General features: G+C 67.6%; 1 protein-coding gene across 7 annotated transcripts in view; it reads left to right on the top strand.

Moving 5' to 3' along the window:
• LOC120390158 (guanylate-binding protein 1-like) overlaps positions 1-15,957 on the top strand; it is a 33,070-nt gene that overhangs the window by 173 nt on the left and 16,940 nt on the right. For 2 of the 7 annotated variants that reach the window (XM_039512511.1, XM_039512510.1), the window contains exons 1-7: positions 199-334; positions 3,184-3,387; positions 6,748-6,851; positions 9,358-9,470; positions 9,792-9,979; positions 10,376-10,594; positions 11,548-11,633. In XM_039512511.1, coding sequence (XP_039368445.1) covers positions 235-334; positions 3,184-3,387; positions 6,748-6,851; positions 9,358-9,470; positions 9,792-9,979; positions 10,376-10,594; positions 11,548-11,633 — 1,014 coding nt within the window. In that variant the 5' untranslated portion in view covers positions 199-234. The other 5 variants (XM_039512513.1, XM_039512512.1, XM_039512515.1 and 2 more) reach the window with 5 other exon arrangements.

Genomic DNA, 15,957 nt, shown 5'->3' with positions numbered 1-15,957 from the left:
GAGGTGCCATCCCCCAGGATGCACATGTCTCTGGAGGGGCCCCACCAAGATAATAATTCCCAGCATGCAATGCACCAGTGCAGCCAATGGAGGCGGAGTAGTTCCCAGCATGCAGTTCACCAGTGCAGCCAATGGAGGCGGAGTAGTTCCCAGCATGCAGTGCACCAGTGCAGCCCATGGAGGTGAGGGCCGCCAGCAATCACTGCTCCCAGAGCCAATAGCTCCCATCATGCAATGCTGCAATGTAGCCTGTGGGGATGGCAGCTCCCAGAATGCACTGCTTCATCTGAGGTTTGGCCTTTGAAAGGGTCATACTCTGCTGGAACCCATGGAGGTAAAGCGTTCCCAGAATGCACTGCTCCCACATGACCTAGGGAGGGGACAGTTCCCAGCAGGCATTGCTTGTGTGGGGCCCATGGAGGCAACTGCTCCCAGCATGCACCACCGCAGAGCAGCCCATGGAGGCGGCAGCTCCCAGCATGCACCACCGCAGAGCAGCCCATGGAGGCGGCAGCTCCCAGCATGCACCACCGCAGAGCAGCCCATGGAGGCGGCAGCTCCCAGCATGCACCACTGCAGAGCAGCCCATGGAGGTGGCAGCTCCCAGCATGCACCACCGCAGAGCAGCCCATGGAGGCGGCAGCTCCCAGCATGCACCACCGCAGAGCAGCCCATGGAGGCGGCAGCTCCCAGCATGCAGTGGTGCATGCTGGGGGCTGCAGCCTGGCCCAGCAGAAATGGCAGAGTGGTCTTAGCCCTAAGGCCAGGACTGTTTTCCCCAGGTTGGGGCGCTGGTCTCAGTTCTCCACTAAATCCCCGCTGAGGGACTCAGCTCGGCCTTTGCACAGTCAGCGGGTAAGACATTGCCCTTAACTTCCTGTCCCAAAGTGCTACTGGTCATGGTGGTAAGTTGCTGCCGTGCCCTATTGCAGAGGGGCCATGTCCCAATGCCGGGCGAGGGGTCCCCTATAACCACCCCCCACCCGGTCCCCCTATAACCAGCCCCTGCCCCACCCCAGAGGGGCCGCGTCCTGCGCCGGGTGAGGGGTCCTCATATAACCAGTCCCCACCCCGTCCCCGTATAACCAGCCCCTACCCCACCCCAGCGGGGCCGCGTCCTGCGCCGGGCGAGGGGTCCCCGTATAACCAACCCTGCCCCACCCCAGCGGGGCCGCGTCCTGCGCCGGGCGAGGGGGTGTCTGCACGGGGGGCTGCCAGTCTAGCGTTTGTTCAGCAGCGGGGGCGGGGGAATCGTTTCTCGTTCTCATTTAGTTCCTGATGGTGGCAGCAGCGACATGAGCAATAACAGATCAGTGCTGAACAGAGCTTCAAACTCCCCTCCCCGAGCCAGGGAGAGAACCCAGGAGTCCTGGACCCCACCCCTGTCCCCGAGCCAGGGAGAGAACCCAGGAGTCCTGGCCCCACCCCCGCCCCCGAGCCAGGGAGAGAACCCAGGAGTCCTGGACCCCGCCCCCGAGCTGGGGAGAGAACCCAGGAGTCCTGGACCCCACCCCTGCCCCCGAGCCAGGAGAGAACCCAGGAGTCCTGGACCCCACCCCTGCCCCCGAACCAGGAGAGAACCCAGGAGTCCTGGACCAGGCTAGAACCCAGGGGTCCTGGACCCCGCCCCCGAGCCGGGGAGAGAACCCAGGAGTCCAGGACCCCACCCCTGCCCCCGAGCCAGGAGAGAACAGGGTCCTGGACCCCGCCCCGCCAGGCTAGAACCCAGGGTCCTGGACCCGCCCCGAGCCAGGGAGAGAACCCAGGAGTCCTGGACCCCACCCCTGTCCCCGAGCCAGGGAGAACCCAGGGGTCCTGGACCCCGCCCCCGCGCCAGGCTAGAACCCAGGGGTCCGGGACCCCGCCCCCGAGCCAGGGAGAGAACCCAGGAGTCCTGGGCCCCACCCCGCCCCGAGCCAGGAGAGAACCCAGGAGTCCTGGACCCCACCCCCGCCCCCGAGCCAGGGAGAGAACCCAGGAGTCCCGGCTCCCCGGTAGGGTCACTGATGTAACGCCCAGTCTCGGGGTAGCCGTGTTAGTCTGTATGCACAGAACCGCCGAGGAGGCCGCTGGCACCGTACAGACGAGCCCAGTGATTTGCAGCCGCTTCCTAGCCAAATCCATCGGTTAGTCTCTAAGGTGCCGCCGGAGCCCGCACTGACTTAACGCAGCTTCACTGCGGCGGGGCGGGGGGGGGAAGTGTCGTCGGCCACGAAAGAGAAAGTGAAAGTCCCGCTGCCCACAGCCCGGGGCACTTCACAGCTTGCGGCAGCTCGGCTCCAGCCTGGGGTTCCTCGCACGGCCCCAGCCAGGTTTGAGCCAGGACGCCTGGGTTCTCTCCCCGGCTCTGGGAGGGGGCTGGTGGTTAGAGCGGGGGGGGGGCTGGGAGCTAGGACTCCTGGGTTCTCTCCCCGGCTCGGGGAGGGGGGGCTGGTGGTTAGAGCAGGGGGGGCTGGGAGCCAGGACTCCTGGGTTCTCTCCCCGGCTCTGGGAGGGGAGAGGGGGCTGGTGGTTAGAGCAGGGGGGTCTGGAGCCAGGACTCCTGGGTTCTCTCCCTGGCTCTGGGAGGGGAGGCTGGTGGTTAGAGCAAGGGGGTCTCCTGGGTTCTCTCCCCGGCTCTGGGAGGGGAATGGGGGCTGGTGGTTAGAGCAGGGGGGGCTGGGAGCCAGGACTCCTGGGTTCTCCCTGCGGTTCTGGGAGGGGAGCGGGAGCTGGTGGTTAGAGCAGGGGGGGCTGGGAGCCAGGACTCCTGAGTTCTCTCCCCGGCTCTGGGAGGGGAGCAGGGTCTAGTGGGTTAGAGCAGCGGGGGCTGGGATCTGTCATCAGCCTTGCCCCTACTCCGTGCCTCAGTTTCCCCTTCTTTGAAACAGGGTCAGTCAGCTTCCTGCGGAGGGGCCGTGTGGCTGGAGAGCGGGTCCCTTCTGCCCCCTCCCTGTGCAGAGGGGGTGCCCTGGGGTGGGCCTGGAACTGGTGGTACTAGCTGGCCGAACACCCACAAATCCCTCCTTCCGCAGCACAGGTCTGGGGCCGGGGCCCTGGGTTGGTCCTGCTCCCAGAGAGCAGAGGGGCCCGAGCGATTGGCCAGACCCCTGGCGCTGTGGCTCCCAGATATGGGCCAGGCTCTGTGGGCGACGGGCATCCCCGCTGCACAGCCTGTGGTGTAACACTGTCCCTCTCCCCCAGCCCCTGCGCCCGGCCCCCCCATGGACGCCATGGAGCCCGTCTGCCTGGTAGAGCCGGTGCCCAGCTCTGGAGCCCTGCGGGTGAACCCGGCTGCCCTGGGCCTGCTCCGGGTCCTCGCCCGGCCCCTCCACGTCCTCGCCGTCTTCGGGCCCCGCAGCACCGGGAAATCCTTCCTCCTGGACCGGCTGGTGGGGCAGGGCGAAGGTGAAGGGTCCCCATTGCTCCCCCTTCCCTCTGCCTGCGCCTCCATCACCTCACCCCACCCCTCTGCCTGCGCCTCCCCCATCTCACCCCTTCCCTCTGCCTGCGCCTCCCGCATCTCACCCCTTCCCCCTGCCTGCGCCTCCCCCATCTCACCCCTTCCCTCTGCCTGGGCGTCCATCACCTCACCTCACCCCTCTGCCTGCGCCTCCATCACCTCACCCCACCCCTCTGCCTGGGCCTCCCCCATCTCACCCCTTCCCTCTGCCTGCGCCTCCATCACCTCACCCCCTCTGCCTCGCCTCCCCATCCCCTGGGCCCCCTCCCGGCCCCCGGGCCTCCCGATCCCCTGCCGGGGCCTCCACCAACCCTCTGCCTGCGCCTCCATCACCTCACCCCACCCCGCGGCCTGCGCCTCCCCATCTCACCCCTTCCCTCTGCCTGCGCCTCCATCACCTCACCCCTTCCCTCTGCCTGGGCCTCCCCCATCTCACCCCACCCCTCTGCCTGGGCCTCCCCCATCTCACCCCACCCCTCAGCCTGGGCCTCCATCACCTCACCCCACCCCACTGCCGGGGCCTCCCCATCTCACCCCGTCCCTCTGCCTGCGCCTCCATCACCTCACCCCACCCCTCTGCCTGGGCCTCCCGCCTCTCACCCCTACCCTCTGCCTGCGCCTCCCGCATCTCACCCCTTCCCTCTGCCTGCGCCTCCATCACCTCACCCCACCCCTCTGCCTGCGCCGCCCCCATCCCCCTGGGCCCCCCTCCCGGCCCCCCCCGGGCCTCCCCCGATCCCCCTGCCGGGGCCTCCACCAACCCTCTGCCTGCGCCTCCATCACCTCACCCCACCCCTCTGCCTGCGCCTCCATCACCTCACCCCACCCCTCTGCCTGCGCCTCCCCCATCCCCCTGGGCCCCCCTCCCGGCCCCCAGGCCTCCCGATCCCCTGCCGGGGCCTCCACCAACCCTCTGCCTGCGCCTCCCCCATCTCACCCCTTCCCTCTGCCTGCGCCTCCATCACCTCACCCCACCCCTCTGCCTGCGCCTCCCCATCCCCTGGGCCCCCTCCCGGCCCCCGGACCTCCCCGATCCCCTGCCGGGCCTCCACCAACCCTCTGCCTGCGCCTCCCTCACCTCACCCCAACCCCCTGCCAGGGCCTCCCCATCTCACCTTCCCTCTGCCTGCGCCTCCATCACCTCACCCCTTCCCCCTGCCTGGGCCTCCCCATCTCACCCCTTCCCCCTGCCTGGGCCTCCCACATCTCACCCCTTCCCTCTGCCTGGGCCTCCCCCATCTCACCCCTTCCCCCTGCCTGGGCCTCCATCACCTCACCCCACCCCGCTGCCTGGGCCTGCCCCCTCTCACCCCTTCTCCTGCCTGGGCCTCCATCACCTCACCCCACCCCTCTGCCTGGGCCTCCCCCATCTCACCCCTTCCCTCTGCCTGCGCCTCCATCACCTCACCCCACCCCGCTGCCTGCGCCTCCCCCATCTCACCCCACCCCACAGCCTGGGCCTCCCTCACCTCACCCCACCCCTCTGCCTGGGCCTCCCCATCTCACCCCACCCCTCTGCCTCGCCTCCCCATCTCACCCCACCCCTCTGCCTGGGCCTCCCCATCTCACCCCACCCCTCTGCCTGGGCCTCCCTCATCTCACCCCACCCCTCTGCCTGGGCCTCCCCCATCTCACCCCATCCCTCAGCCTGGGCCTCCCCATCTCACCCCACCCCTCTGCCTGCGCCTCCCCATCTCACCTTCCCCTGCCTGCGCCTCCCGCATCTCACCCCTTCCCCTGCCTGTGCCTCCATCACCTCACCCCACCCCTCTGCCTGCGCCTCCCCATCCCCTGGGCCCCCTCCCGGCCCCCGGGCCTCCCGATCCCCCTGCCGGGGCCTCCACCAACCCTCTGCCTGCGCCTCCCTCACCTCACCCCACCCCTCTGCCTGGGCCTCCCCCATCTCACCCCTTCCCGCTGCCTGCGCCTCCCCGACCCCCTCCTGGGCTTCCCCGATCCCCTGGGCCTCCCCGACCCCCAGATCCCCCGCCGGGCCTCCTCCACCCTCTGCCTGCGCCTCCCCATCTCACCCCACCCCTCTGCCTCGCCTCCCCATCCCCTGGACCTCCCCCGACCCCCTCCTGGGCCTCCCCCGATCCCCCTGCCGGGGCCTCCACCAACCCTCTGCCTCCCCCCACGCCCTGCCTGCGCTTCCCCCAGCCCTGGACAGAGCTGAAGCTGCACTTGGGGGGGACCAGTCCACCCAGTGTCTCCGATGTCTGAGCCCTGGAGCGAGGAGCGTGGGGAACACGGAGTGGGGAGTCCTGGCTGCACTGGCTGCCCGGAGCCGCGGCAGGATCCCTGGCACAGCTGGGGCGTCGGCCAGAGGGGGCCGGGCTGCTCCGGAGGGCCAGGCCGGGGAAGCGAGTGAGGGGCAGCGCGCAGCGTGTCGCTGGGTGGGGAGAAAAAGGGGGATATTGCGCAGCGCCAGGGCGGGCGCCTACATTGGCCCTCCCAGCTCCGCAGAGGCCCGAGGATGAGACCTCGGAAGTGGGGGATGTGACCCATGGCAGGACGGGGGGGAGGGGAGCCCCGGCGGGACGGGGGGCCGTGACCCATGGGGGACGGGGGGAGGGGAGCCCCGGCGGGACGGGGAGGAGCCCAGCGGAAGCGGGAGGAGCCCCAGCGGGAAGGGGAGGGGAGCCCCGGCGGGACGCGGGGAGAGGAGCCCCAGCAGGAAGGGGGGCCGTGACCCATGGGGGGACGGGGGAGGGAGCCCAGCGGACGGGGAGGAGCCCGGCAGGAAGCGGGGAGGGGAGCCCCGGCGGGAAGGGTTGTCTGGATACGCTCAGGCTGGAATAAGGCGTCAGCTGGGGCCGGTGAGGGGAATTGACCAGGAGAGCCGCGTGCTGAGCATCTCCGTCGCAGACGGGGCAGGTCTCCCGGCGACCGGCTCTGGGCTGGTTTGGGGGCCGGTCCCTGGGCTGGGCTGTCAGGGATCAGGCCGGATGGTCACAGGGAATCGCAGCGTCGGGGCTCAGACAGACCCTGTCGGGGCTGGTCTCACTTTGCTGGTCCTGCCCCAGCGCCGGGGGCTGCTGGCGTCGCGTCGGCCTCGCCGGGCCCTGCCAGGCTGTATTGCCGCGTTTCTATCCCACCGCTGGCCTCGCTGAGCCTCCATTGGCGCCTGGGCGACCCCCCTCCCTGACCCCTCTGCCTGGGCCTCCCCTATCCCTCCGCCTGCCTGGGGCCTCCCCCGTCCCCCTCTGCCTGGGCCTCCCCATCCCTCCACGTGCGCCTCCGTGACCCCTCTGCCTGGGCCTCCCCTGACCCCCTCTCCCCCGTGCCCCTCTCTCTCCCCACAGGTTTCCCCCGCTCCCCGGGGATCTGGGTGTGGTGCCTGCCCCACCCGACTCAGCCCGACCAGGCCCTGGTGCTGCTGGACACGGAAGGATTCTCCGAGCAAGAGGTAGTGGTGTCTAGTGGTTAGAGTGTGTGTGCGGCAGGGGGCTGGGAGCCAGGACTCCTGGGTTCTTTCCCCAGCTCTGGGAGGGGAGTGGGGTGCCATGGTTAGAGGAAGGGGGCTGGGAGCCAGGACTCCTGGGTTCTGTCCCGGCTCTGGGAGGGCAATGGGGTGCCATGGTCAGAGGAGGGGGGCTGGGAGCCAGGACTCCTGGGTTCTCTCCCGGCTCTGGGAGGGCAGTGGGGTGCCGTGGTCAGAGGAGGGGGGCTGGGAGGTAGGGTTCCTGGGTTCTGTCCCGGCTCTGGGAGGGCAGTGGGGTGCCGTGGTCAGAGGAGGGGGGCTGGGAGGCAGGGCTCCTGGGTTCTGTCCCGGCTCTGGGAGGGCAGTGGGGTGCCGTGGTCAGAGGAGGGGGGCTGGGAGGCAGGGCTCCTGGGTTCTCTCCCGGCTCTGGGAGGGCAGTGGGGTGCCGTGCTCAGAGGAGGGGGGCTGGGAGGCAGGACTCCTGGGTTCTCTCCCGGCTCTGGGAGGGCAGTGGGGTGCCGTGGTCAGAGGAGGGGGGCAGGGAGGCAGGACTCCTGGGTTCTCTGCCGTCTCTGGGAGGGCAGTGGGGTGCTCTGGGAGGGCAGTGGGGTGCCGTGGTCAGAGGAGGGGGGCTGGGAGGCAGGTTTCCTGGGTTCTCTCCCGGCTCTGGGAGGGCAGTGGGGTGCCATGGGTAGTGGAGGGGGGAGGGGAGGCCGGACTCCTGGGTTCTCTCCCGGCGCTGGGAGGGCAGTGGGGTGCCATGGTTAGAGGAGGGGGGCTGGGAGGCAGGGTTCCTGGGTTCTCTCCTGGCTCTGGGAGGGCAGTGGGGTGCCATGGTTAGAGGAGGGGGGCTGGGAGGCAGGATTCCTGGGTTCTCTCCCGGCTCTGGGAGGGCAGTGGGGTGCCATGGTCAGAGGGTGGGGGCTGGGCGCCAGGACTCCTGGGTTCTCTCCCGGCCCTGGGAGGGCAGTGGGGTGCCATGGTTAGAGGCGGGGGGATGGGAGGCAGGACTCCTGGGTTCTCTCCCGGCTCTGGGAGGGCAGTGGGGTGCCATGGTCAGAGGGTGGGGGCTGGGCACCAGGACTCCTGGGTTCTCTCCCGGCTCTGGGAGGGCAGTGGGGGTGCCATGGTCAGAGGGTGGGGGCTGGGCGCCAGGACTCCTGGGTTCTGTCCCGGCTCTGGGAGGGCAGTGGGTGCCGTGCTCAGAGGAGGGGGGCTGGGAGGCAGGACTCCTGGGTTCTCTGCCGGCTCTGGGAGGGCAGTGGGGTGCTCTGGGAGGGCAGTGGGGTGCCATGGTGTGACGGAGCGATTCTGGCGGGACCCAACTGAGAGTGCCAAATCAGGACCAACTGCTTAAACAGGGCAGTCACAGCCCTAGGCTGGGGTTTTTCCACCTCTAAGGCAAACCAAACCAGCCAGACAAAAAGGACTTTGGTCTCACCCCACTGGCTAACCACAAGTCACACAAGCAATTTCCTTAGACACTCCAGTCTCCCAGTATCACCACCAGTGCACTCGTCCTGGGGATAAATGGTTATGAAAACCAACACCCCAATAAAAGAAAAAGGTTCCCTCGATCCCAAAGGACCAAGCCCCAGACCCAGGTCAATATACACATCAGATCTTACCCACAAATCACGCTGTTGCCAATCCTTTAGAATCTAAAATCTAAAGGTTTATTTACAAAGGGAAAAAGGTAGAGAAGAGAGGTAGAATTGGTTAAATGGAATCAATTACATACAGTGATGGCAAAGTTCTTAGTTCAGGCTTGCAGCAGTGATGGCATAAACTGCAGGTTCAAATTGAGTCTCTGGAAAACATCCCCCACTGGGATGGGTCCTTCAGTCCTTTGTGCAGAGCTTCAGTTTGTAGCAAAGTCCCTCCAGAGGTCAGAAGCAGGATTGAAGACAAGATGGAGACGAAGCATCAGGCTTATATAGACTTTTCCAGGTGTAAGAATCCCTTTGTCTTCACTGTGGAATTTTACAGCAAAATGGAGCCTTGAGTCACATGAGCCAGTCCCTGCATACTTTGCTGAGTCACAAGGCGGGTCTGCCTTCTCTCCATGGGTCCATTGTGTCCTTAATGGTCCTTAATGGGCCATCAAACAGGCTAGGCAGAGCTAACACCAGCTTGTCTGGGAGGCTTCCCCCAGAAGCACAGCACAAACTTGAAATATTGACAGCATAGAGCCAACATTCATAACTTCAACTAAAAATGATAGAGACATACAGACAGCATAATTATAACCAGCAACCCGGAACCTGGTCTTAGACACCTTATATGACCCCCTTTACTTAGGATTTGGTGCCACTACAGGACCTTGGTTGCAACCCATGTTCTATATGGTCCCCATTTATATCAATAACGTCACACATGGTCAGAGGAGGGGGGCTGGGAGGCAGGACTCCTGGGTTCTCTCCCGGCTCTGGGAGGGCAGTGGGTGCCGTGCTCAGGCCCCGCTGCTCATGGCCTCTCGATGCCGTTGCAGGGCGAGGAGACGAAGCTCTCCCGACTCTTCCTCCTGAACGTGCTGCTCAGCAGCGTCTTTGTCTATAACAGCAGGAGTGAGGGCGACCCCCAGAGGCAGCTCGACCGCCTGACGTATCCTTCCCAGCACGACCCCCCCCCGCTCTGGGGCCGGCGCCCCTGGAGGGGAAAGGCCTCGTGTCCCGTTCCCTGCCCCCCTGTGCCAGCTGGTCCCCCCAGCTTGGGGCTGGAGCAGGACCGGCGCCCCTGGAGGGGAAAGGCCCCTTCTCCCGTTCCCTACCCCCCTGAGCCAGCCCGTCCCTGCCCTGGGGCCGGATGGGAGCTGGTGACCCAGAGGGGACAGGCCCCATGTCCCATTCCACCCCCCCTTCACCCTCCGCCTGGTTCGGTTCCCGTCGCTCGGCCCTGTCTTTCCCTTCACGGCGCCCCCCGCAGGTGCGTGAGGGATCTGCCCCGGGTGGTGCGCGTGCTGGACGAGTGCCCCTGGGAGAACAGCTTCCTGCTGAGCAGCGTGCTGCCCGACTTCGTGTGGTGCCTGCGGGACGTGGCGCCCGACCCCTGCCTGGACGAGGTGCTGGAAGCCACGGACCACGAGCTGGACTCGGCTCTCAGCTCCCCGCAAGGTGCATGGCCATCGGGGCCCTTCCCCAGCGGAGGGGAACCCTGGCGTCCGGGCGGGTCCCCAGCCCGGCTCAGGTTCCATCCTGCCTCCCCTACTCACCCCTGCCGTCTCAGAGGGGTACAGGAGCCCGCTTCACTTCCTGTCCTAAATGAGCGCTGGTGTGAAACAGCCCCCACCCCCTGCCCCAGAGCGGCCACATCTCCGCGCTGGGCAAGGGGTCTCTGTATAAACAGCCCCCACCCCCCATCCCAGAGGTGGCTGCATCTCCATGCTGCAGGAGGGGTCCATGTGTCAACAGCCGTCGTGTCCTGCCCCAGAGCGGCCACATCTCTGCCCTCAGCATCCCCTGCCTCTCGGTGTGACCCCAGGGTTCACCGCCGCCCCCTTTCTCTCGCAGATTCGGAGGACTCCCCGTCCAGCTGCGTACAGAGGTTCTTCCCCTGCCGGAAGCTGTTCCGTTTCTGCTCCCCCCGAGGGGATGGAGGGCAGGGCGAGCCGCCGTCTCCCGCAGGCCAGCTGCACCCCATGTTCCAGGAGCAGATGGGGCGTTTTAAGGACTACGCCCTGAGCCGGAGCCCTAAGACTGTGGTGGGGAACAGAGCGGTTGATGGGGCCTGTAAGTGTCTGGCTGGGGGTGGGTGAGCAGCCTGTGGGATGTCTGTACCGCACCTAGCGCAATGAGGTCATGGGCCCAGACCGGGAGGCCTCAGTGCTACCGTAAAACACCTAATAAATAGCAATCCTAGTGTACAGCGCCTAGCGCAACCGGGTCGTGTGCCAGGACCAGGGCGCCTGGGCACTACCGTAATACACCTAATAAATAGCAGTGATAATTCTAGGTGAAAACTCAGGAACCTGGGTACTGCTGGACAAATTTTTTTGATGAAAAATGCAGATTTGGCAGCAGAGACGTTTCCCCTGAATTCCCGTTGCTTTCTCCATATTGTTGGTGTAGGGGAAAAAAACCCCAAACTTCCCAAAATGGCAGAAATCTGTTTTTTGGTTCAAAACAACTTTCCATTTTCAGATTTCCTATTTTATTTAAACTGAAAAACTGTCCCCAAAGCCTGGGGCTCTCGGGGTGTCGGTGGAACGTTCCCTTTGACCCGAAGTGTCAGGTTTTTGGCTTTTCAGTTGGCTGGAAGTTCTGAGCAGTTTTATTCTTTCGTTCGATCGGAAACAATTTGGTTTTTTTGGAATTGCCAGGACCCGAAAGCCCATCAGTCGCCCAGTTCTGGCCTCATCCTCGGGCTGGAAAATCACCAGCCTCGATGGCTGGGAACGAGGGACTCAGCTGCCTGTAACGATAACGATCCCTGGCTCTTCTCTAGTGCTTCCCAGCCATCCATTTCCAAGGGGTCAGCACCATTGTCCCCCTTGTACAGCAGGGGAAACTGAGGCACAAAGCAGGGCTGTGACTTGCCCAAGCTCCTCCAGCGCAGAGCCTGGGCCAGAACCCAGGAGTCCTATCCCACCCTTCAGCAGCTGCACAAACCTCAGTACCTGAGCCAGACCAGGGTGGACAGGAGCCCCCAGCCCACCGAATCCTGGTCTGTCCTCTCTCTCCAGTCCTGGCTGATTTCCTGGAGCGCATCGTGGACCTGCTGTGCCGGGATGAGCCCGTTTTCTTGAGTGAGATCTGCAATGGCCTGCAGGTGAGGGAGAGTCTGGGCGGAAGCGGGCTGGGCGCTGGGAGAGGCAGAGGGGCTCATGGGGGGTGGGGTCCCATGGGATCTGTGTGGTGGGTGGGGGCTGGGCGCTGGGAGAGGCAGGGGCGGGGGCCCATGGGATCTGTGCGGTGGGGCTGGGCTCTGGGAGAGGCAGAAGGGCTCATGGGGCGGGGTCCCATGGGATCTGTGCGGTGGGTGGGGCTGGGCGCTGGGAGAGGCGGAGGGGCTCATGGGGTGGAGGCATGGGATCTGTGTGGGGGGTGGGGGCTGGGCGCTGGGAGAGGCAGCGGGGCTCATGGGGGGCGGGGGTCCCATGGGATCTGTGCAGTGGGTGGGGGCTGGGCATTGGGAGAGGCAGAGGGGCTCATGGGGCGGGGTTCCATGGGATCTGTGCGGTGGGTGGGGCTGGGCGCTGGGAGAGGCAGAGGGGCTCATGGGGGGTGGGGTCCCATGGGATCTGTGCGGTGGGTGGGGGCTGGGCGCTGGGAGAGGCAGAGGGGCTCATGGGGGGCGGGGGTCCCTTGGGATCTGTGCGGTGGGGGGGGGCTGGGCGCTGGGAGAGGCAGAGGCTCATGGGGGGTCCCAGGGGATCTGTGCCGGGGGTGGGGGCTGGGCATTGGGAGAGGCAGAGGGGCTCATGGGGCGGGGTCCCATGGGATCTGTGTGGTGGGTGGGGCTGGGCACTGGGAGAGGCAGAGGGGCTCATGGGGTCCCATGGGATCTGTGCGGTGGGTGGGGCTGAGCGCTGGGAGAGGCAGAGGGGCTCATGGGGCGGGGTCCCATGGGATCTGTGCGGTGGGGGCTGGGCGCTGGGAGAGGCAGAGGGCTCATGGGGGTCCCATGGGATCTGTGCGGTGGGGCTGGGCGCTGGGAGAGGCAGAGGGGCTCGGGGTCCCATGGGATCTGTGCGGTGGGTGGGGCTGGGCGCTGGGAGAGGCAGAGGGGCTCATGGTGGGGTCCCATGGGATCTGTGCGGTGGGTGGGGCTGGGCGCTGGGAGGCAGAGGGGCTCATGGGGGTCCCATGGGGTCTGTGCGGTGGGTGGGGCTGGGCGCTGGGAGAGGCAGAGGGGCTCATGGGGTCCCATGGGATCTGTGTGGTGGGTGGGGGCTGGGCGCTGGGAGGCAGAGGGGCTCATGGGGGTCCCGTGGGATCTGTGCGGTGGGTGGGGCTGGGCGCTGGGAGAGGCAGAGGGGCTCATGGGGGTCCCATGGGATCTGTGCGGTGGGGGCTGGGCGCTGGGAGAGGCAGAGGGCTCATGGGGTCCCATGGGATCTGTGCAGTGGGGGCTGGGCGCTGGGAGAGGCAGAGGGGCTCATGGGGGTCCCATGGGATCTGTGCGGTGGGTGGGGCTGGGCGCTGGGAGAGGCAGAGAGGGCTCATGGGGCGGGGTCCCATGGGATCTGTGCGGTGGGGGCTGGGCGCTGGGAGAGGCAGAGGGGCTCATGGGGTCCCATGGGGTCTGTGCGGTGGGTGGGGCCTGGGCGCTGGGAGAGGCAGAGGGCTCATGGGGGTCCCATGGGATCTGTGGGGTGGGTGGGGCTGGGCGCTGGGAGAGGCAGAGGGGCTCATGGGGCGGGGTCCCATGGGATCTGTGCGGTGGGGGCTGGGCGCTGGGAGAGGCAGAGGGCTCATGGGGCGGGGTCCCATGGGATCTGTGCGGTGGGGGGGCTGGGCGCTGGGAGAGGCAGAGGGGCTCGGGGGTTCCATGGGATCTGTGCGGTGGGGGCTGGGCGCTGGGAGAGGCAGAGGGGCTCATGGGGTCCCATGGGATCTGTGCGGTGGGGCTGGGCGCTGGGAGAGGCAGAGGGCTCGGGGTCCCATGGGATCTGTGCGGTGGGGGCTGGGCGCTGGGAGAGGCAGAGGGGCTCATGGGGGTCCCATGGGATCTGTGCGGTGGGTGGGGCTGGGCGCTGGGAGAGGCAGAGGGGCTCATGGGGGTCCCATGGGATCTGTGCGGTGGGTGGGGCTGGGCACTGGGAGAGGCAGAGGGGCTCATGGGGGTCCCATGGGATCTGTGCGGTGGGGGGGCTGGGCGCTGGGAGAGGCAGAGGGGCTCATGGGGTCCCATGGGATCTGTGCGGTGGGTGGGGCTGGGCGCTGGGAGAGGCAGAGGGGCTCATGGGGGGGGGGTCCCATGGGGTCTGTGCGGTGGGTGAGGGCTGGGCGCTGGGAGAGGCAGAGGGGCTCATGGGGGGGGGTCCCAAGGGAACGGGGTGGTGGGTGGGGGCAGGGCGCGGGGAGAGGCAGAGGGGCTCATGGGGGGCGGGGGTCCCATGGGATCTGTGCGGTGGGGGCTGGGCGCTGGGAGAGGCAGAGGGGCTCATGGGGGTCCCATGGGATCTGTGCGGTGGGTGGGGCTGGGCGCTGGGAGAGGCAGAGGGGCTCATGGGGGTCCCATGGGATCTGTGCGGTGGGTGGGGCTGGGCGCTGGGAGAGGCAGAGGGGCTCATGGGGGTCCCATGGATCTGTGGGGTGGGTGGGGCTGGGCGCTGGGAGAGGCAGTGGGGCTCATGGGGGGCGGGGGTCCCATGGGATCTGTGCGGTGGGTGGGGGCTGGGCGCTGGGAGAGGCAGAGGGGCTCATGGGGGGCGGGGGTCCCATGGGATCTGTGCGGTGGGTGGGGGCTGGGCGCTGGGAGGCAGAGGGGCTCATGGGGGTCCCATGGGATCTGTGTGGTGGGTGGGGCTGGGCGCTGGGAGAGGCAGAGGGGCTCATGGGGGTCCCGTGGGATCTGTGCGGTGGGGGCTGGGCGCTGGAGAGGCAGAGGGGCTCATGGGGGTCCCATGGGATCTGTGCGATGGGTGGGGCTGGGCGCTGGGAGAGGCAGAGGGGCTCATGGGGTCCCATGGGATCTGTGCGGTGGGGGCTGGGCGCTGGGAATGGCAGAGGGGCTCATGGGGCGGGGTCCCATGGGATCTGTGCGGTGGGGGCTGGGCGCTGGGAAGGGCAGAGGGGCTCATGGGGCGGGGTCCCATGGGATCTGTGCGGTGGGTGGGGCCTGGGCGCTGGGAGAGGCAGAGGGGCTCATGGGGCAGGGTCCCATGGGATCTGTGCGGTGGGGGCTGGGCGCTGGGAAGGGCAGAGGGGCTCATGGGGCGGGGTCCCATGGGATCTGTGCGGTGGGTGGGGCCTGGGCGCTGGGAGAGGCAGAGGGGCTCATGGGGCGGGGTCCCATGGGATCTGTGCGGTGGGTGGGGCTGGGCGCTGGGAGAGGCAGAGGGCACATGGGGTCCCATGGGATCTGTGGGGTGGGTGGGGCTGGGCGCTGGGAGAGGCAGAGGGGCTCATGGGGCGGGGTCCCATGGGATCTGTGCGGTGGGTGGGGCTGGGCGCTGGGAGCGGCAGAGGGGCTCATGGGGGTCCCATGGGATCTGTGTGGTGGGTGGGGCTGGGCGCTGGGAGAGGCAGAGGGCTCATGGGGGTCCCATGGGATCTGTGCGGTGGGGGCTGGGCATTGGGAGAGGCAGAGGGGCTCATGGGGGGCGGGGGTCCCTTGGGATCTGTGCGGTGGGTGGGGGCTGGGCGCTGGGAGAGGCAGAGGGGCTCAGGGGGGGCGGGGGTCCCGTGGGGTCTGTGCGGTGGGGCTGGGCGCTGGGAGAGGCAGAGGGGCTCATGGGGGGGGGTCCCATGGGATCTGTGCGGTGGGGGGCTGGGCGCTGGGAGAGGCAGAGGGGCTCGGGGTCCCATGGGATCTGTGCGGTGGGGGCTGGGCGCTGGGAGAGGCAGAGGGGCTCATGGGGGGGGTCCCATGGGATCTGTGCGGTGGGGGCTGGGCGCTGGGAGGCAGAGGGGCTCGGGGTCCCATGGGATCTGTGCGGTGGGGGCTGGGCGCTGGGAGGCAGAGGGGCTCATGGGGGTCCCATGGGATCTGTGCGGTGGGTGGGGCTGGGCGCTGGGAGAGGCAGAGGGCTCATGGGGGTCCCATGGGATCTGTGCGGTGGGTGGGGCTGGGCGCTGGGAGAGGCAGAGGGGCTCATGGGGGTCCCTTGGGATCTGTGCGGTGGGGGGCTGGGCGCTGGGAGGCAGAGGCTCATGGGGTCCCATGGGATCTGTGCGGTGGGTGGGGCTGGGCGCTGGGAGAGGCAGAGGGGCTCATGGGGGTCCCATGGGGTCTGTGCGGTGGGTGGGGCTGGGCGCTGGGAGAGGCAGAGGGGCTCATGGGGTCCCATGGGATCTGTGTGGTGGGTGGGGCTGGGCGCTGGGAGAGGCAGAGGGGCTCATGGGGGTCCCATGGGATCTGTGCGGTGGGGGGGCTGGGCGCGGGGAGAGGCAGAGGGCTCATGGGGGTCCCATGGGATCTGTGCGGT

Source organism: Mauremys reevesii, linkage group 24 (genome assembly GCF_016161935.1).
Source record: "Mauremys reevesii isolate NIE-2019 linkage group 24, ASM1616193v1, whole genome shotgun sequence".
Classification (NCBI taxonomy): domain Eukaryota; kingdom Metazoa; phylum Chordata; order Testudines; family Geoemydidae; genus Mauremys; species Mauremys reevesii.
The sequence above is the reverse complement of the archived record's forward strand: the minus strand, read 5'-3'. Positions and strand labels throughout refer to the sequence as shown.